Source organism: Aedes albopictus, chromosome 1 (genome assembly GCF_035046485.1).
Source record: "Aedes albopictus strain Foshan chromosome 1, AalbF5, whole genome shotgun sequence".
NCBI classification, from domain to species: domain Eukaryota; kingdom Metazoa; phylum Arthropoda; class Insecta; order Diptera; family Culicidae; genus Aedes; species Aedes albopictus.
In genome coordinates this window covers 296,816,541-296,834,954 of record NC_085136.1, presented here as the reverse complement: position 1 = coordinate 296,834,954, position 18,414 = coordinate 296,816,541, and the positions used below count along the sequence as shown (strand labels likewise).

The 18,414-nt window shown below is 39.4% G+C and overlaps 1 protein-coding gene across 1 annotated transcript; it reads left to right on the top strand.

The window, feature by feature from the left end:
* Nucleotides 1–546: 546 nt before the first annotated feature.
* Nucleotides 547–14,372, top strand: LOC109403606 (uncharacterized). Its single transcript, XM_019676426.3, has 3 exons — nt 547–825; nt 973–1,151; nt 13,548–14,372. The coding sequence occupies exons 1-3, from the start codon at nt 733–735 to the stop codon at nt 14,137–14,139; spliced, it is 864 nt and encodes a 287-aa protein (XP_019531971.2). The 5' UTR covers nt 547–732; the 3' UTR covers nt 14,140–14,372.
* The last annotated feature ends 4,042 nt before the right edge of the window (nt 14,373–18,414 follow it).

Below are 18,414 nucleotides of genomic sequence, written 5' to 3'. Positions count from 1 at the left end.
CGGCGGTTAGTGGTTGTAGATAGAGTTGGTCAACCGCAGTTTCGGTCAGCCTGATGGCGAAGAAATGGTTGAAGATTTTCTCCTCGCGCGATGTACTGTTTTTCGACCGTGCCGGTCGTGAGCACTATGCTTCTGCTGATGCTGCCCATCCAGAAAAGCAGGTTCCTGTCATTTATGCTAAGGCTGCTGCTGGATGGTCTGTTGCATTGAATCTTCACAAGCGAACTTGTTCGTCCGTTGTTGGCCGCACGGAGAAAGAGAGGAAAGTTTATTGGCGCAATTTCTTGCAAAACATTAAAACCGGTAGGGTTGCAGGCTTGCATCTTCTCCACGCGCTGATGTCCGAAGTGAGACAACCGACGAACAAGATCGTCACGTTAAGTACTACACAAGTACATGGAACATATGTTGGCGTGGTGGATGCGTTTTGAGCGCCGTGTTTTAGCAGCGACGCTCTGTCGCCGTTTTCAGGTGGAGTTTCTGCTCCGAAAGAAGGCGAGAGTGTCACGAGATGGTACAGGCCTTCTTATAAATACGACATCTCGACGGGAGGACACAGTTTTGCGTCAGTAAGTTCAAGATCAGCATGTGCCACGCGGGACATTCGCGCAAGTAGTGAACAGTTCTGGGGAATAGACTGAAACGAGTGCATTTATCTGCAAGCCCAAAACATAACCGTAATTCTAAGTGTGGAACTGGATTAATGGTGACGTGATTGAAGTGCAATCGAAAATGAAAGTGATACGATTTCTCCTGCTTTGCGTGCTAGTGGCAGCAACATGTGCGAATCCCGCTGTGGATAACGGGAGTCCCATCAACCATGCGGTAGGAAGAAATGACATTGTATTTTGATATTCTACTTAAAGATGGAAGAGCTATGAACTACAATTGTATCATCTGCGGAATCCGAATAGTGCTCCCTAAAATTAATCGTGTGTTCTTTATTGTCGTTACATGTTACCGGTGCTACAGACGCCGAATGCAGCCAGCAAATCCACCCTGGAGGAGTCCTTTGTGAAACATTTGGGAGTCAAGTGTACACAAAAGGATAACAGCTCCTGTGTGATGCTGAAACTGGTGAACTACATGAACCGGATACTGAAAAAGTCTAGCATTGCGCTGGGCGATAGCGTCGAGCTGACGCAAACAAGGTGAGCATGGGATGTCATCCAATTGATTGTTGTTTAAATTACTGCTTTTAGATAAGCATAGGGGCTGTCCATAAACCACGTGGTCATGAGGGGGGGGGGGGTCGGCCAATGACCATTTTGTAAGGACGAAAAAAATGTTTTGTATGGACTAATGACCACGCGGGGGGGGGGGGGTTTGAGAAGTCCCAAAAAATGACCACGTGGTTTATGGACAGCCCCATATTGTTCATGTCATCTGTATCATTCCTCCTGGGATACTACACCCAGAAAAAGTTAATCATTGAGTGGATCTTACTCAGATATCGTTAAGGCCGTAAACTACGTAGACTCATTAGATATCCAAATCTCAGCCCCCTTACCCCTCGTAGACTTTTGTTAATACAAAGATTTCGAAATTTGTATAAACCGTAGACTTTGGCCAGAACCCTCCTCCCTCTTAAGAATTGACGTAGTTTATGAACCGGCCCTAAGTCTAATGTTTTTCCATTCAGTTTCTTTTAGAGGTGGAACAAATCATTTATTATTGACTTAGAAGACATTTTTCTGAGTGTCGCTGGCCTAGTGTTCGTTTAGCTTGTCTATCTGGGTTATAATGACCCCAATTTCATAATAGGGTTAAAGATATTAGAACAGTTTTTCTTCTACAGTTAATTATGTAACTAAATCTGGCCTAACATTTAAAAAAGGAATATCGGTTAGGCGTGAAAAAACACGTTGCTGTATCCGAAGGGTCTATCGGCATCCAATTTATGAGGTCTCACGGAGACAGAAACATGTTTTTATTTTCACAAATAAGCAGATAGGCCCTAATTGAATATAAAGCCTAAAATAATAAAATTCTATTGTCCAGGAAACATAATAGTTTCAAATAATATCTTATTAGTTTGCTACGCTTTTCTCCCATGTAACGGGGTTTATTTTTACTATGGTTCTGAAACACACAACCTCACACTAGGTTACAAAATAAAGCAGAGTCGTGAACTTCTATCAAAGTTTTTTAACCCGTTTGACCCCAGGTAAAAAAATAAAAGTTCAATAAATCGCCAACAGCCCATTTCTCAACAGAATTCAACCAAATTTTGAACACAAACTCGCACAACACTATGGTTTTGGAAATATACGGGATCAACATTTTCTTGGATTTCTGAACGGAGTAAGGCCGGTGGGTCACTGGGTCAAGTCGGGCAAAAAAGGGCCAAGTACGATTTGCACCCCCATAACTTTCTTCTTAACGACAAATTTCCCAAATGGAGGAGAACGTGCCTCTGGAGCCGACCTACTGATAACGAAGTATTTCAATGGGAGTTTGTACATTCCGTTGCCTAATGATAGTTGATGTTGCTACAAGCTCGAATTTGAGATTTCCCGATAGCTTTCTTTTGAGTTCTTGAGATATTCAACATTTCTGAACCATCCAAGTCTACATTTGCGTTAGTTGTTTTCAAATGGAATTAAACACGAGATATTATTCCCTTATTGACCCCATAGGTAATCGGAGATATCTGTAGAATATGTGTTGTCCTTGTAGCACTGTTATAATATTTCCTGAATATCTCGATTGATTTTCCGAATCCGTCCTTACAAAACATGAACACTCTTGATATAATACGTTCATATGCTTGGTGACGCTAACCGCACGGCCACGAGGCTCCACAGATTCCGGACATTTCTCTCATGCCAACTATGTCCAAATTGCATCAAAACATCAACATATTGAATTTTTGACCGCCATCTTGGATTTTGGGCCATTATCTTGGGTGTTTTGATCGCCATGTTTGGATTCCGGACATCTTCCTCATATTGCATGGTTTTAGATGCTAAAACTGCATAAACAGTCACCTTAGTGAATTGTGGGCCGCCATCTTGGATTTTATGTCGCCATTTTGAATGTTGCGCAATCATCTTGTGCCGCAAGATGGGTTTTGTTTCAATTTTATGTATGGCCTGTTTCGCCACTGCTGGTCCGAATCACTAACATGACCATAACTCCGGAACACCTCAACCGATCCGGACCATTTTTACTAACAAACAATGCGGTAAAACTGTGATTCGATTCGTGCTAAAATCCGTACAATCGGCCGATGGGAAGTATTTTAAATGTGACTGAACTTTTTTGCTTGTACACAGACATACAGAAATCATCTCAATTCGTCGAACTGAGTTGATTGGTATATGTGACTTGACCTTCCAAGCCTCGAAAATTCGTACACTTTTATGTAAGCAAAAGGCAAAAGCGTTAACGTTTTATCAGAACGCTATAGAAACAACATTCTTCTGAAAAGTTATTTATGTGTATTTTAACTTAAACTAATTCTACACTATAACTTAAAAGCTTTTACACAAGGCCTAAAATGTCATTTGGACTTATCTAGGGTCTAACACCTACAGCTCATTTCAGAAGATGAACCTCATGGGAAACCCGCTCTAACTTTAATATGGTGGGCGTTAAGTCAGAGTGGACCAGGTGATTTTTTGGACTGGAAAGATGAGCAAAAGCATTCGATAACTCTTAACTTTGAAACTTTATTTTGAAAAAGATGCATCATCACACAGTAAAATTATGATAATTTTTTGAAAATTATACGCTTGATTTGATTACCCAAGAGTTTGTTGGACATTTTCTCAAACTATTTGAAAAAGACATGGTTCGGTTCGACGCCCAGCATATTTAAGGTAAAATGTCATCGACTATCATCAAAAATATCAATTTTCATTCTTGGGGAAGATCATCCATGCTTCTTTTTATCATTTTTTTTAGAAGAATGAGTAAAAAACATGGAATGCTGCCTACGCAATGATTATAGCTGGAATTCCTGCAAAAAAATCTGCTGTGATTTCTTCATGCATTTCAACAAGCATTTTCAGATTTTTTTTTTTTAGAATTTTCCCAGTAAGTGCTGTTGTAAATTAACAAACGATTCCTTCAAAAATTCTCACCGATATCCAGGAATACTACTGGGATTTATTCAGAAATTGCTGGTGGAATCTACCATCAGGAAACTTTTTTTTATTCCTTAGGTAATTCCTGCTTTGAATCCTCGAGGACATCTCGTAGGGCTTCCAAAAGTTTTTACTGAAGAAACCCCTGCTTTAAATGCCCATGAAATCCTAGCAGGAATCCTTGGAGAAATCCTTATAAGAACATACTGGAAAAAATGAATATTAATAGAAGACACAGAATGTTGATTAATTGACAATATGGGGGATTAATTGTGAAAAACCTGCGTTCTGGTGGGATTCGATCCCACGACTCCGTATTCGCTAGACCGACGCTTTAACCAACTAAGCCACAGATCAGGAAACGGTGCTGCGGAACAGAAAGTCAAACTGACTCCGTGCGCACACCAAAAACAGTTCTATTTTGAATATTCCATATCTCTTTCAGCTTAGATGCCAACCTCTCAATACGCTTGCGGTTGTGCCTTCTTATTATATAAGCGAGAGCGAATTGTCTTTGTACTTCGCATACTTAGACACCGAACCGTATATGTTGCCGGTGTCTATTTTTTTTCCTTAAAACTTTTTATTTACGGATCATAACTTAAAATACTAACTACAACCTTATAATGTATCGTACCTCATATACATAAATGGTAATAATTAGGCATCAAATATCTTAGATCTTAACAATTGTTACCTACTTAACATATGTTAAGACACGCGCCGAAAAATGTTCTATACATTTTCCTATTATTCCACCTTGCTTCTCGTATAATTTTTTGGAACGAAAATAGGCTGGGGTTTCTATAATGATGGATATTGTATGCCATTGCCTCCGCTACCAAGTAGAGAGCAGAATTTTTATGTCGTTTTCGTTTTTGCGACGGTGCTACACCGTTTCGTGCTACACTTTTCGCTGAAAAACGAACGTTTTTGGTGTAGTTGCATTGGTGTGCGTGTATACAAACCAAAATATTGACAACTTTGCAAACGCTGATTGGTGGATGCGGTGTACACCTGCTACACTCCCGATTTTCTGAGTGCTGCACTATCATGAGCGGTGCAGAAAAAGTGCTACACCGGTGTAGCACGGAAATCAAAAACGAACGTTTTCGGTGCAAAAGTGCTGCACCGGTGTAGCTGCACCGCAAAAACGAAAACGACATTAGAATGATTTTTCTTAGTTATGCCGTAATACAAAATTTCTTCTGGTGACCCTAATTTCAGTTTAAGTTTTTGTTTGATAAAATTTGTAATCCAGTTCCATATAATTCCCGACTTGCTGCATTCCCTAATTCTATGGATATTTGTATCAGGTTTGTTGCATATTGCACAAATATTATTGTCAACTCTATCAGTATAATTGTACATTTTTGCTTTGTTTGGTGTAACATCATTGAAAATAAGGTAAAGCAATGACCTAGTTTTTAGACTGAGGAAGGAATGATTGATATTTTCCCAAATGCAGTCCCACCAGATTTGAGGAAACTTATGTTGTATAATGGGTTTGGTTTTTAGTTCATCAATGAAGTAATTATACAATGTCCTATTATTTTCAGTACATGAATGGTTTTCAAGCTTTTTCGCTTCTTCGATCCATTTCTTTGTGTTTATGGATGAATTATTATTACAATGTTTTAGCAAGAAATGGTTGGTCTTTATACCACAGTCATACAAAATATTCCTAATAAAAAGTGCCTTACACTGATTCTCTGGGTCCATAAGTTTGAGCCCCCCTTCACTATAATCGAGATATAATTGATTCCTATTTACTTTGAAGAATTAGGAATTCCATAGGAAGTAGTTCGTTCTTTTCTTAATTTCAGCTATGTGCGAATTATTAGGTGGTAACATATGAGCCACATACCACAGTTTTGATAGTAAGTATGTATTCAAAATCATTACTCTTTCGATCAGACTTAAGTTTCTGGCACTGTGGTTATGACATGCAGTAGTGAAGGCTCTTAGCACTTAATCAAAATTAGACCTAATCATGTCCCTATAATTATCTCTAATTATTATACCTAGAATTTTCAATTCTTGTTTCTCTTGTATCATTTGGGGCCCTAACGAGCAGTTATTGAACCTTAAGAATCCAGATTTTTGAAAATTTATATGCTGCTTGTATGGCAAAATCAGTTACTATGGACATCACGAGATCAAATTCTTTATTGTTTCTTACTGTCAGTGTAAGGTCATCAGCGTACGCCATTATCTTATAAAATCTTCCCTCTATCATTAGTCCCATCGTTGAATCGTACAGCTGCCGGATCAGAGGTTCCACGTAGAGTGAAAACAGCAACATAGATAATGGACAACCTTGACGTACAGAACGAAAAATCCTGAACGATGTTGTTAGAGCACCATTCACCAACACTTGTTACGATGCGGTGCCGTACGAACTCAATGAACTGTCCTGGAAGTTGATATTTCGCCAGTGTTTCCCAAAGCCTGGTGTGATCTACAGAGTCGAACGCTTTCTGCAAATCTAAACTCAGCAACGCAAATTTCATTCGCTTGCTTTGTTGACCCCGTGCAACTACCGTTCTCAGCTTATCCAAGTTTTGTGTACAAGATTTTCCTTCAAGTCCTGCTGTTTGTCCTTCTCCGATGAGTAGTTCCATACATGCTTTGAGCCTGCTTGCACATAACTTCGCTAGAATTTTGTAGTCTGTGTTCAGAAGGCTAATTGGACGGTAATTCTGTAGATCGTTTCGATTCCTGGACTTGAAGATCAAGACGATGATGCCGTTGGAAAAGTTCTCTTGGATTGTAATAGATCCGTCCAAAAATCCATTGAAAAGTTTCAAAAGATCCTGTTTGAGCAGCTCGAAGTGCCTTTCGTAGAACTCATAGGTAAGTCCATCAGGCCCTGGAGCTTTTTTACTTTTTGCGCTTTTGATTGTTGCAAGTAGCTCCTGTTCTCCTATTGGCGACATTAGGTTGTTTCCCATGTTTTGTGGTAGCAGTTTGTTGATATGGTTCAAGGCGGAATAAGCTGATCTTTGTTGCTCTTGTGGTTTACTGAACTGCTTTTCGAAGTGATCGTGCACCGCTTGTTTAGTTGTGTATCCTTCCGGAGTTTCAATTGTCAGCTGTGGCGTAATAAACCCGCGCTTCATAACGCGAGACACCTGGTATATGCTTAATTTCTCACTCTCGAGCATCGTAGATGGCTGCACCTTATTACGAAGGCTTGCCAAACGTTGCTCTTCCAGTCCGACATGTACTGACTTTACACTGCTCATCTTTTCTTGTACGTCCAAGCCATCAGACTGCTGTCGCATTAAGTCATTCAACTGACTGTAGCAACTTTCTTTCTTTATTGCATGAGCTCGGTTGAATTCAAAGGCTTTGGATTTGTACAAACTTTTCACTTTGTTCTTAAAGTCGTACGACCACCATTCCGAAAAGCTAACTGCATGCTTGCGTCTTTGCTTTAGACTGACAAATAGCATCGTTGAGACACAAGTAGGGTACACATCTGCTGATACTCAAAGAGATTTTTTTAGAGGAATCTTTGAAGAAATCTCTGGAGAAATACTTGGAAAATCACAGGAAGAATATGTATAGGAATCCTGAGAAAAACCTCTGAAGGAATCACATTAGATTTATTTAAGCTCATCAGACATTAGTGGAGAAATTCTCTAGAAATTCTTGCTAGAATTGCAGAAGAGATACATTGAACGATTACTCATGAAATTCCTCCAGTAAGTCCATTTGAAGTTTCTCGATGCCCAGTCAACCAGTGGTCGTATAAGATGTTGAATAAGATGTTAAAGTGGAGGCGATATGCGTACATTTTACATGCGCCTTAATGGAGGCATGCACGCATGTGGCCTCCACTTTATCATGTTATCCAACATCCTATACGATTACTGGTTGTCTTGGTAATTTTTTTTTCTGTGATGCGTCCAAGGGTTTCTCCAATAACACTAGTTTACAGCATTTTTACGCGAAGCATTTACGCGAAGGAAAAAAAATACAGTAGAGCGGAAATTTTTTCGACTTTCCATACAAGGTTGATGATTTGAAATCGATTTTTGTTCTATTTTTAAGCAACGTCGCTCACTTCACACATCTCATTCTCCGTAATCAATGCTCCGATTGAGCTGAATTTTTTACTGTAACTCGCCTACACATGATATGTCAAATGAACGTTTAAAAAGAATTTTTAGATTGTTTTTTTCTTATTGAAAAAAATACATTTCTTCATATATTTTTGGAAATTTGGCTAAAATTTAAGGAGATCGTCCCTAAAACTCGCCAATATCTTGAATTTCATCAATCTGACGCAAATCCTGCATTCAGATGATCGAATGGTATTGTATCCAGCTTTAAATTTATGGAAAAAGATTTGAAATTGGTTGAACAAAACGCAAGATATTTGAATTTTAGTCAATTCCATATTTTGTAAAGTTGTAAAACTCGATATTGAGCCAAAACTCAAAAACTGCTCTACTTAAAAATTTTTGAAGCACTGTTTCGAAATCAGTGCTAAATTGTGCTTCAAAAATTTTGGTCGTTGACAGAAGTTCACAAAAGTCGTAAACTAGTTGTAAACTAGTGTAATATCTTCATTCAGAGATTTTTTTTCTAAAAATTCCCGTAATAATTCCTCTGCTGATTTCTCCAAGGATACCCTCAGATTCAATGACACTTTTAGAAATCCTCCAGAAATGCCTACTGGGATTGCTCCTGAATGTCTGTTTGAGGCACCTCAAAGGATTTCACTATGGATTCATCAAGAAATGTCTTCTGTGGTTCCTTAAAGGATTATCAAAGTATTCCAAGAGTCTTTTTGCAACGCCACTAGTAATTCTTGCTAGGATTCCTTCAGCAATTTCTGCTGTAGTTTGCTAAAAGATTTCGTCACGAATTTGTTATTCCTCCTGGGAATCCTCTTGAGATTATTTTAGAGCTACTGCTGGGATTTCTCCAGGACTGTTACTGGTTACATTTCTGGTAGTAATTCTCTAAGATGGCTTTATTTTTTATTATTATTTTTTTTATCGACAGAAAAACTATTTTAAGTTTTCCTTTCAATATCTGCAGAAAATCCTTCAAGAATTTCTCAAGAGCAATAATTGGAGATGTTACTGCTGATAATGTTTGAGAAATCTTGGCAAGAATTGCCGAGGAAATTCTACTAGGAATTCCTGAAGGGATTGCAGCAGTAATTATTGGATGTATTCTGAGAGGAATTAATTTAGAGAAAACATTAAAGAATTCTCCGAAGGAATCATAGCAGGAATTTATGTAAGAATTTCAATAGGGCTTCCTTGAGGAATTAAAGGAGGACATTCTTGGGGAATCCTAGAAGGATTTTTTATAGAAACTCTAGCAGGTATGTCTCTTGGTATCCCTAGAGGGATTCTAATAGAAATCGCAGGAGAAATCTTTCGAGAAATCCTTTTGAGTCGGTTTCGGCTACAAATTCCTCCATTGATCTCTCCAAGGATTTCTCAAGAAATTGTTCGAATCATTCCTTTAGGGATTTCCTCAAGAATGCCTCTAGGGTTCCTCTAGGTTTTCTTTAGGAATTCCTGGGACAAAAGCCTCTGGGTGAATTTCTGGAGGAATGCATAAAGAAGATACAGCAGGGGTTGCCTAATGAAGTTCATCAAGAAGAACTGGAGGAATCCCAGCACGAGTTCCTAGAGGTAATCCAGATGAGTTTTTGAATTATTTTAAAGACAAATTCCTGAAGGAAATCTTGGAGAAGTTAGTGGAAAATGCTCTTGAAAGAATCCATATAAAATCTTAGGAAAAATTCTTTTGGAATTCCTCCACAAATACCTGATGGAATTTCTCTAGAAATTATTGCTGAGATTGGTCCAGAAAAGCTCTGGAATTCTCTAGAAAAGCTCTGGAAGCTCCAAGAATTCTTTTACAATTTTTTTTTCCGATTTTTTTCACGGCTTTCTCTATAATTTCATATTGTGATTCCTTAGAAGATTTCTCAAAGGATTCTCTTAAGAATTTCTTCAGGAATACCAACAGAAATTCCTGCTAGGATCCCTTTAGATATTTCTACTAAGATATCTTCAGGTGTCCTTGCCGAGATTTCGCAAACAATTTCAGTTGAGATTTTTTTTAAGTCTCCCAAGTATTCTTGGAGAATTCCCAGCGCATATTTCCAGAAGAATCTTAACAAGCCCTTATGATGGATTCTATTGGAATTTTCTGATTAAATCCCAACAACATTCCTGAAGCAATCCCAGTGAGATTTTTTGAAGAAATTTCAATTCGATTTCCATCGGTAATAACTGGTTCAAAAATTTGGAGGATTCCATGTAGACATCCAGCGGAATTTTGAAAAAAATATGTGGAGGAATCACACCTGGAAGCTTTGCAGAAATCTCAGCCATAGCTGCATACGTTATTCCAACGATGCCTTCTGCAGGATTTCTAGGTTCCATCCAGGAATTGCTCCAAAATTTATCCCGTGATTACTCTAGAGATTTCTCCAAGCACTCTTTTAGAGATTTCTCCGTTGAGATTCAGGCTAGTAAGTTGTAACGTCACGCTACTCATTCCCATTTTGAACATACTTCCCAATGAAAACTAACTGTTCAACTGATCATACTTATGGGAAATTTTACGAATATGTAAAACTATTTGAGGGTTTACGGTCGAATTTACGAGTTATAGTGAAAAATCTGACAGAAATAGCGTCAAAACATTGTAACGTCACGGTAGAATGTGTCTTGCATAGTTCGTTTGCGGTGATTCAGGGCGATATTGGTTCTCCAGGGAAGATTTTGCCTCCTACTTATACGATAAGACCAACCAGATTTTCTCCGGTTCCAGAGAAGTCTAATCGGTTGAGGTTGCAAGAGATTGTATGATATTTTGGGGAGGTCTAGGGGAATTAAAGCATCGGCATTCCAGGAACCTTCAGTGGAGGGGATTCAGGATTATTTTAGATGTAGTTCAGTTTTTTCAGAGGCAGTTTGAAAAGGTTTAAAAGACGTATGTATCAGAGGGGCTCAGAAAGATCAAGGGCCATACCTGAAAAACCCTCTGAAATACACCTTGAACACATGACACGATTCTGAATCCTAATGAGACTCCACAAATTTTCAGGCAGGTGTCCATACACAGCTCTAACATCGTTCCAATATTCGTGTCGTCCGTGAAGCACACAAATTGACCGGCTTTCATGGAAACTTTACCCCGGCTGTTCAGCCTGGCTTGTCGCATTACACGTTACAGAGTGATGTTGAAAAGCAGGCCTGAGAGCCCGTCACCTTATCGCAGTCTCCGACGGATCCGAATGAACAGCTTCCTAGGGCCAGGAAAGCCGTTTTCGTCCATGATTTTCTAATAGATCTGTGTGGTCGATACTATCGTATGCCTCCTTGAAGCCGATGAACAGGTGATGCGTTGGGACCTGGAATTCACGGCATTTTTGGAGAATTTTCAGAACGGTGACGGTCTGGTTCATTGTCGACCGGCCGTCGATGAAGCCGGCTTGATAAATTCCTACAATCTCATCCATTTTAGGTGACAGCCGCAGCAAGATGATCTACGATAGCATTTACATCTAAGATGGTCACCTTCATTAGCGGAGCCAGCTTTTTATTTTGTCTAACTCACTCTCCTAAACATATACGAGAATGAGCAAGCTGCCTCCTATTCTTATTCCGGATTCTGATGGAACTTCCGGGTTTCTTAGAAGGGTAATAACATCTGAAACCCTGTTTTTAAACGACTACAAGTCTTATTGTATCAAAACTCAACCACGCTTATTAGCGTTCTAGAAAAATTGAATGTACGGTCGAAAAATCAGAAAAATGTTGATAAAAATTGGGTAAATAAATCAGTTTTGTCCAATAAGACGACGGGCTTGGTGGTCTAGTGGCTACCGCTTCTTATTCGTATGCAGAAGGTCATGGGTTCAATCCCTGGCCCATCCCTTTCATCCTACTTTGTATCTCTCTCTCTTTACATATACAACTCTTGTATATTCATATGTTCATAGCCATCGCTAGAACCAGAAACGAATTGGGTTTTTAAATTTAGACAAATGAATTGTTTTTTCGATTTCATACGAAAGAGCATCTTTTTCTGAGCCACTATGATTTTTTTCAGATTTTTAGAACTTTATTTTGGTGCCCAAAACCAATTTCAAAGAGATTTTTCGAAATCACATTTTGACAGCTGAGCAACTGCTTGACAGCTCCGCCCAGTACAAAATGCGACGAGGGGTGATCCGACAAATCGCTCCCATACAAACTTCAAATTGATTTTTAAATAGGTTCCCGGGCACCAAAATTCATGAAAATTTGGATTTCGGCTCAGTTTGGCATGCAGATTCCGAATATGGAATTATCTCAACACCGCTAAAGAAGCCAATTGCAAAAATTTGTTTCCCTTCCTTACAACTTCCCACAGCACAGTGTATATAACGCCTACAAGTTATGCAACCAAAGCGAACTGTGCTGCTCGTCCTTCATAGTAATCACCACACAATCTATCGCCTTACAAACACTATAAATATCCCCTATCCATGCATCGCATCACCGACCCAACGGTGATCTACCATCCTTTCCATCTAACAAATACCCCTATCTGTGCTGGTTGTGGGGATGCAGAAGTGCTCTCGGTCTTTAGTAGCAACAACCAGCACACTCTAACATTCCTTTCCCTTCCCAACTGACTATAAGGACGTGGCCAGCGCCGTTATTGATAAAAAGTGCATGAGCTGCTTAAATTGCATTTTGAGAATAAGTGGAGTGTCCCAGCCCTATTGGATCTCAGTGCAATTGGTACCAGCTCAGATCAATCACGGAGGAGCTGCATAGTCAGATTTGATCGATTGATTTGTCCAATTAGACGAAATAAAATAAACTAATTAAAAGAACCTGGCCCGTGCACAGAAGTGGCGCCAAGGGAGGGGATTTTCCCAATTTCTGCAAAAGGCGGAGGGGCGCCTAGTGTATGGAGCATCGATAATGCAGGGGGGGAGTTAACAATCAACCCCCCGCGCCTCCTTGTCCACGGGCTTGGGAAGAACACGACATGTCATGAGATGAGCAAACCCTTATCAGTGTAGTATGAATTCTACTCCCTTGTTCTTCCAGAAGAAAACGTCCGAACACGGCAACAATGTTTTAATTATAAATTCATACGATCGGTAGATTAGAAAAATAATTGAATATATGCTGTATTTTGAGCTGGAGCTCGCTGTGTATACAAAATTACACAAATGTCGCCTCATTTTGCGGTAATTGTTCAAATGAGGGTCGTTCCCGTTCAGTAAAAGTTGAACATTTCCAATCAGATTAACGCACACATACCAATGTCCCCATGGTGTCCGACCCATATCAACCCCACCTCCGTGCGCACCTGTCGAACCCAAAATCTGCAAATCAAATTCGCATCCCACTGTGGAAATCAATATCATTCAAATTTTCCATTTGTATCGTTCCATCCCAACAACCGAAACAGAACCAACGACCCCATAGCGGACGACCCAGAGGAGCTCTCGGTCCTGAGCCGTTCGGCCAGCTCGGACGACCACAAGCTCAGTGTCATCGTGGCGGACAAAATCTGGCGCTTCATCCAGAGTCGCAGCGTCAAATGGAAGGCATTCCGGGCGGCGGACGTGGTCGTCGCATCCGGCGAGGGCGGCAGGCTGAACTTTGGCGTTTCGCTCGATACCAAAAAGCTGCTGGAGGAGGGCCGTGGAAAGATGAAAAACTACCACGCCATCCTGATGGCTGTGGTGATGAAGGCGGGCATCCTCGGTGCGTTGATTCTGAAGGGAATCGCTCTGCTCGTCGGTAAGGCACTGTTGGTCAGCAAGTTGGCACTGCTGCTGGCCAGTGTGATTGGAATCAAGAAGCTGCTGCACAAGAAGCACGTGACGTACGAGGTGGTGGCACATCCACCGGAGCACCATCACCATCTGGACACGTACAGCTCCGGGTGGGCAAGGGCCATCGATGGGTTCGTCGATTCGTTTGCCAAGAAGCTGGAGAACAACTTGGTTATGAAGGATGCCGACGAGATGGCCTATGGGGCGCAGAGACCGCAGTGAATTTCCCAATGCGTGAACTGATGAGATTTTACTTTTCCTGCTGATGAGCCATTCCGATGCGATGGCTCGCACCTGGTACCTGAGATTACTTCCGTGTATCGTTCTATCCTGTGATATTTCTTCTTATCCATGTGTGTCTATTTGTTGTGCTGATAATTTATTTATGAACTAACTTATTTATTGCTATTTATTTAACAGAAATAAACGACTCTCGTGTTTTCCGGTAGTTTTCTGGTTTGCTATTCTTGTCGAAGATATCACAGTCTTAGATACAAATTTACGCAGCCAATTTCCAGGAATTCTTTCAAGCAACGCTACAGCAATACTTCCTAGGACTCCTGTGAGAATTCTTTCAAGCGTTCTTCAAGGAATTCTCCCAAGAATTTCTAGAATTGACCGGGAAATACTTTGTACAGCATCAACGTAATTATCCAAAAATCTCTCCAAGTTTTCTTTATGCATACTTTTCCTGAGGTCTTCCAAGGATTCCTCCACCAGGAATTCTTTCAAGGATTTCTCTAGATATTCTTTAAGATGTTTTTTTTTGATGATTGCTCCAGAAAAATTTCCAGGAAATGCTGAGGAAATTCTATCCAAGATTTTTTTTCCAGATATTCTATAAAGATTTCTCAAGCAATTCATGTAAGAGCTCTTCCGGGATTTTACTTCCAGGAATTCTTGAAATAAATTTCAAATAAGTCTTTTTCTAATAACTTCTTCAGACATTTATCTAAGAGTTCCGCGGATATTTTCAGAAACTCTTCTAAAGATTTCTGCAAGAATTCCGCCAAGATTTTTTTCAGAAAATCTTCTGAAAATATCTCAAATATTTTTTAAAAATAATCTCCAGGATTCCTCAAGTACATCTTACAAGGATGCCCTTCCAGAGATTTCTATAGCAATTCAATTATGCATTTACCTGGTAATTTTTGTAAGGGTTCCCTCTGAAGAAGTTCTTCTAAGATTCCTTCTGCAAAAATCCTTGTAATGGTTTGCATTAGTGAATCTCTTAAAGCAAACCTGGGTTCAAACATTCTTTAAGGCGAAACTGGAAGCATTTCCTCATTTTTTTGGATTTTGATTTTTAATAAAATAACGGAGCAATTTTTTCAAAATCGGTTTTCGTACACATGTAGAGTATGGATCAAGGTATCTCCTGAATTTTTCCCTGGTGGAAAATTTTTTTCGTTTTTGCGGATATTTTCAAGATTTTTCCCCAAAATTTCTTTATGGGCCTCGTGGCCGAGCGGCTAGCGGCGTCAGTCGCTTAGGTGTCTCGTAAGCCTCGGAGTGTGGGTTCGATTCCCGCTCCAGTCGGGAAAAACTTTTCGTCAAACGGAAAATTCTCCACTAGGCCACTGGGTGTAATATGTGTTGTCCGTTGTCTAATGTTAGTAATGTTCAGTCTGTAGAGGCCACAAGGTCGAAGACGGTGTAATTGTATTTTTTTTAAAGAAATATTTCTGGAAATTCCGCTGAATTTCCATAAGTGGTATCTCGAGAAAATTTGTCAATTAAATGTCCAGCAATTCTTTCAATGATTTGTCCAGAAACTTCCAGAGATTCCTCTGGAAATTCTTCCAAGCCATTATTCAAGATTTCTTCTGAAGTTTTCTCTAGATAATGTGGCAAGCTCCCGTCTACAAATTTTTCAAATAATTGATTTCTTCGGAAATTTTCATAGGTTTTCTGTGGAAGTTACTGGATCAATAATTGGTAAGAATTTCTAGAAATGTCCTTTGATGATCTTTCCTGGAAGACTAGAAGACTAGAAGACTAGAAGACTAGAAGACTAGAAGACTAGAAGACTAGAAGACTAGAAGACTAGAAGACTAGAAGACTAGAAGACTAGAAGACTAGAAGACTAGAAGACTAGAAGACTAGAAGACTAGAAGACTAGAAGACTAGAAGACTAGAAGATTAGAAGACGAGAAGACTAGAATACTAGAATACTAGAATACTAGAAAACTAGAAAACTAGAAGACTAGAAGACTAGAAGACTAGAAGACTAGAAGACTAGAAGACTAGAAGACTAGAAGACTAGAAGACAAGAAGACTAGAAGACTAGAAGACTAGAAGACTAGAAGACAAGAAGACAAGAAGACAAGAAGACAAGAAGACAAGAACACAAGAAGACAAGAAGACAAGAAGACAAGAAGACAAGAAGACAAGAAGACAAGAAGACAAGAAGACAAGAAGACAAGAAGACAAGAAGACAAGAAGACAAGAAGACAAGAAGACAAGAAGACAAGAATACAAGAAGACAAGAAGACAAGAACACAAGAAGACAAGAAGACAAGAAGACATGAAGACAAGAAGACAAGAAGACAAGAAGACAAGAAGACAAGAAGACAAGAAGACAAGAAGACAAGAAGACAAGAAGACAAGAAGACAAGAAGACAAGAAGACAAGAAGACAAGAAGACAAGAAGACAAGAAGACAAGAAGACAAGAAGACAAGAAGACAAGAAGACAAGAAGACAAGAAGACAAGAAGACAAGAAGACAAGAAGACAAGAAGACAAGAAGACAAGAGAAGACAAGAAGACAAGAAGACAAGAAGACAAGAAGACAAGAAGACAAGAAGACAAGAAGACAAGAAGACAAGAAGACAAGAAGACAAGAAGACAAGAAGACAAGAAGACAAGAAGACAAGAAGACAAGAAGACAAGAAGACAAGAAGACAAGAAGACAAGAAGACAAGAAGACAAGAAGACAAGAAGACAAGAAGACAAGAAGACAAGAAGACAAGAAGACAAGAAGACAAGAAGACAAGAAGACAAGAAGACAAGAAGACAAGAAGACAAGAAGACAAGAAGACAAGAAGACAAGAAGACAAGAAGACAAGAAGACAAGAAGACAAGAAGACAAGAAGACAAGAAGACAAGAAGACAAGAAGACAAGAAGACAAGAAGACAAGAAGACAAGAAGACAAGAAGACAAGAAGACAAGAAGACAAGAAGACAAGAAGACAAGAAGACAAGAAGACAAGAAGACAAGAAGACAAGAAGACAAGAAGACAAGAAGACAAGAAGACAAGAAGACAAGAAGACAAGAAGACAAGAAGACAAGAAGACAAGAAGACAAGAAGACAAGAAGACAAGAAGACAAGAAGACAAGAAGACAAGAAGACAAGAAGACAAGAAGACAAGAAGACAAGAAGACAAGAAGACAAGAAGACAAGAAGACAAGAAGACAAGAAGACAAGAAGACAAGAAGACAAGAAGACAAGAAGACAAGAAGACAAGAAGACAAGAAGACAAGAAGACAAGAAGACAAGAAGACAAGAAGACAAGAAGACAAGAAGACAAGAAGACAAGAAGACAAGAAGACAAGAAGACAAGAAGACAAGAGAAGACAAGAAGACAAGAAGACAAGAAGACAAGAAGACAAGAAGACAAGAAGACAAGAAGACAAGAAGACAAGAAGACAAGAAGACAAGAAGACAAGAAGACAAGAAGACAAGAAGACAAGAAGACAAGAAGACAAGAAGACAAGAAGACAAGAAGACAAGAAGACAAGAAGACAAGAAGACAAGAAGACAAGAAGACAAGAAGACAAGAAGACAAGAAGACAAGAAGACAAGAAGACAAGAAGACAAGAAGACAAGAAGACAAGAAGACAAGAAGACAAGAAGACAAGAAGACAAGAAGACAAGAAGACAAGAAGACAAGAAGACAAGAAGACAAGAAGACAAGAAGACAAGAAGACAAGAAGACAAGAAGACAAGAAGACAAGAAGACAAGAAGACAAGAAGACAAGAAGACAAGAAGACAAGAAGACAAGAAGACAAGAAGACAAGAAGACAAGAAGACAAGAAGACAAGAAGACAAGAAGACAAGAAGACAAGAAGACAAGAAGACAAGAAGACAAGAAGACAAGAAGACAAGAAGACAAGAAGACAAGAAGACAAGAAGACAAGAAGACAAGAAGACAAGAAGACAAGAAGACAAGAAGACAAGAAGACAAGAAGACAAGAAGACAAGAAGACAAGAAGACAAGAAGACAAGAAGACAAGAAGACAAGAAGACAAGAAGACAAGAAGACAAGAAGACAAGAAGACAAGAAGACAAGAAGACAAGAAGACAAGAAGACAAGAAGACAAGAAGACAAGAAGACAAGAAGACAAGAAGACAAGAAGACAAGAAGACAAGAAGACAAGAAGACAAGAAGACAAGAAGACAAGAAGACAAGAAGACAAGAAGACAAGCAGACAAGCAGATAAGAAGACAAGAAGACAAGAAGACAAGAAGACAAGAAGACAAGAAGACAAGAAG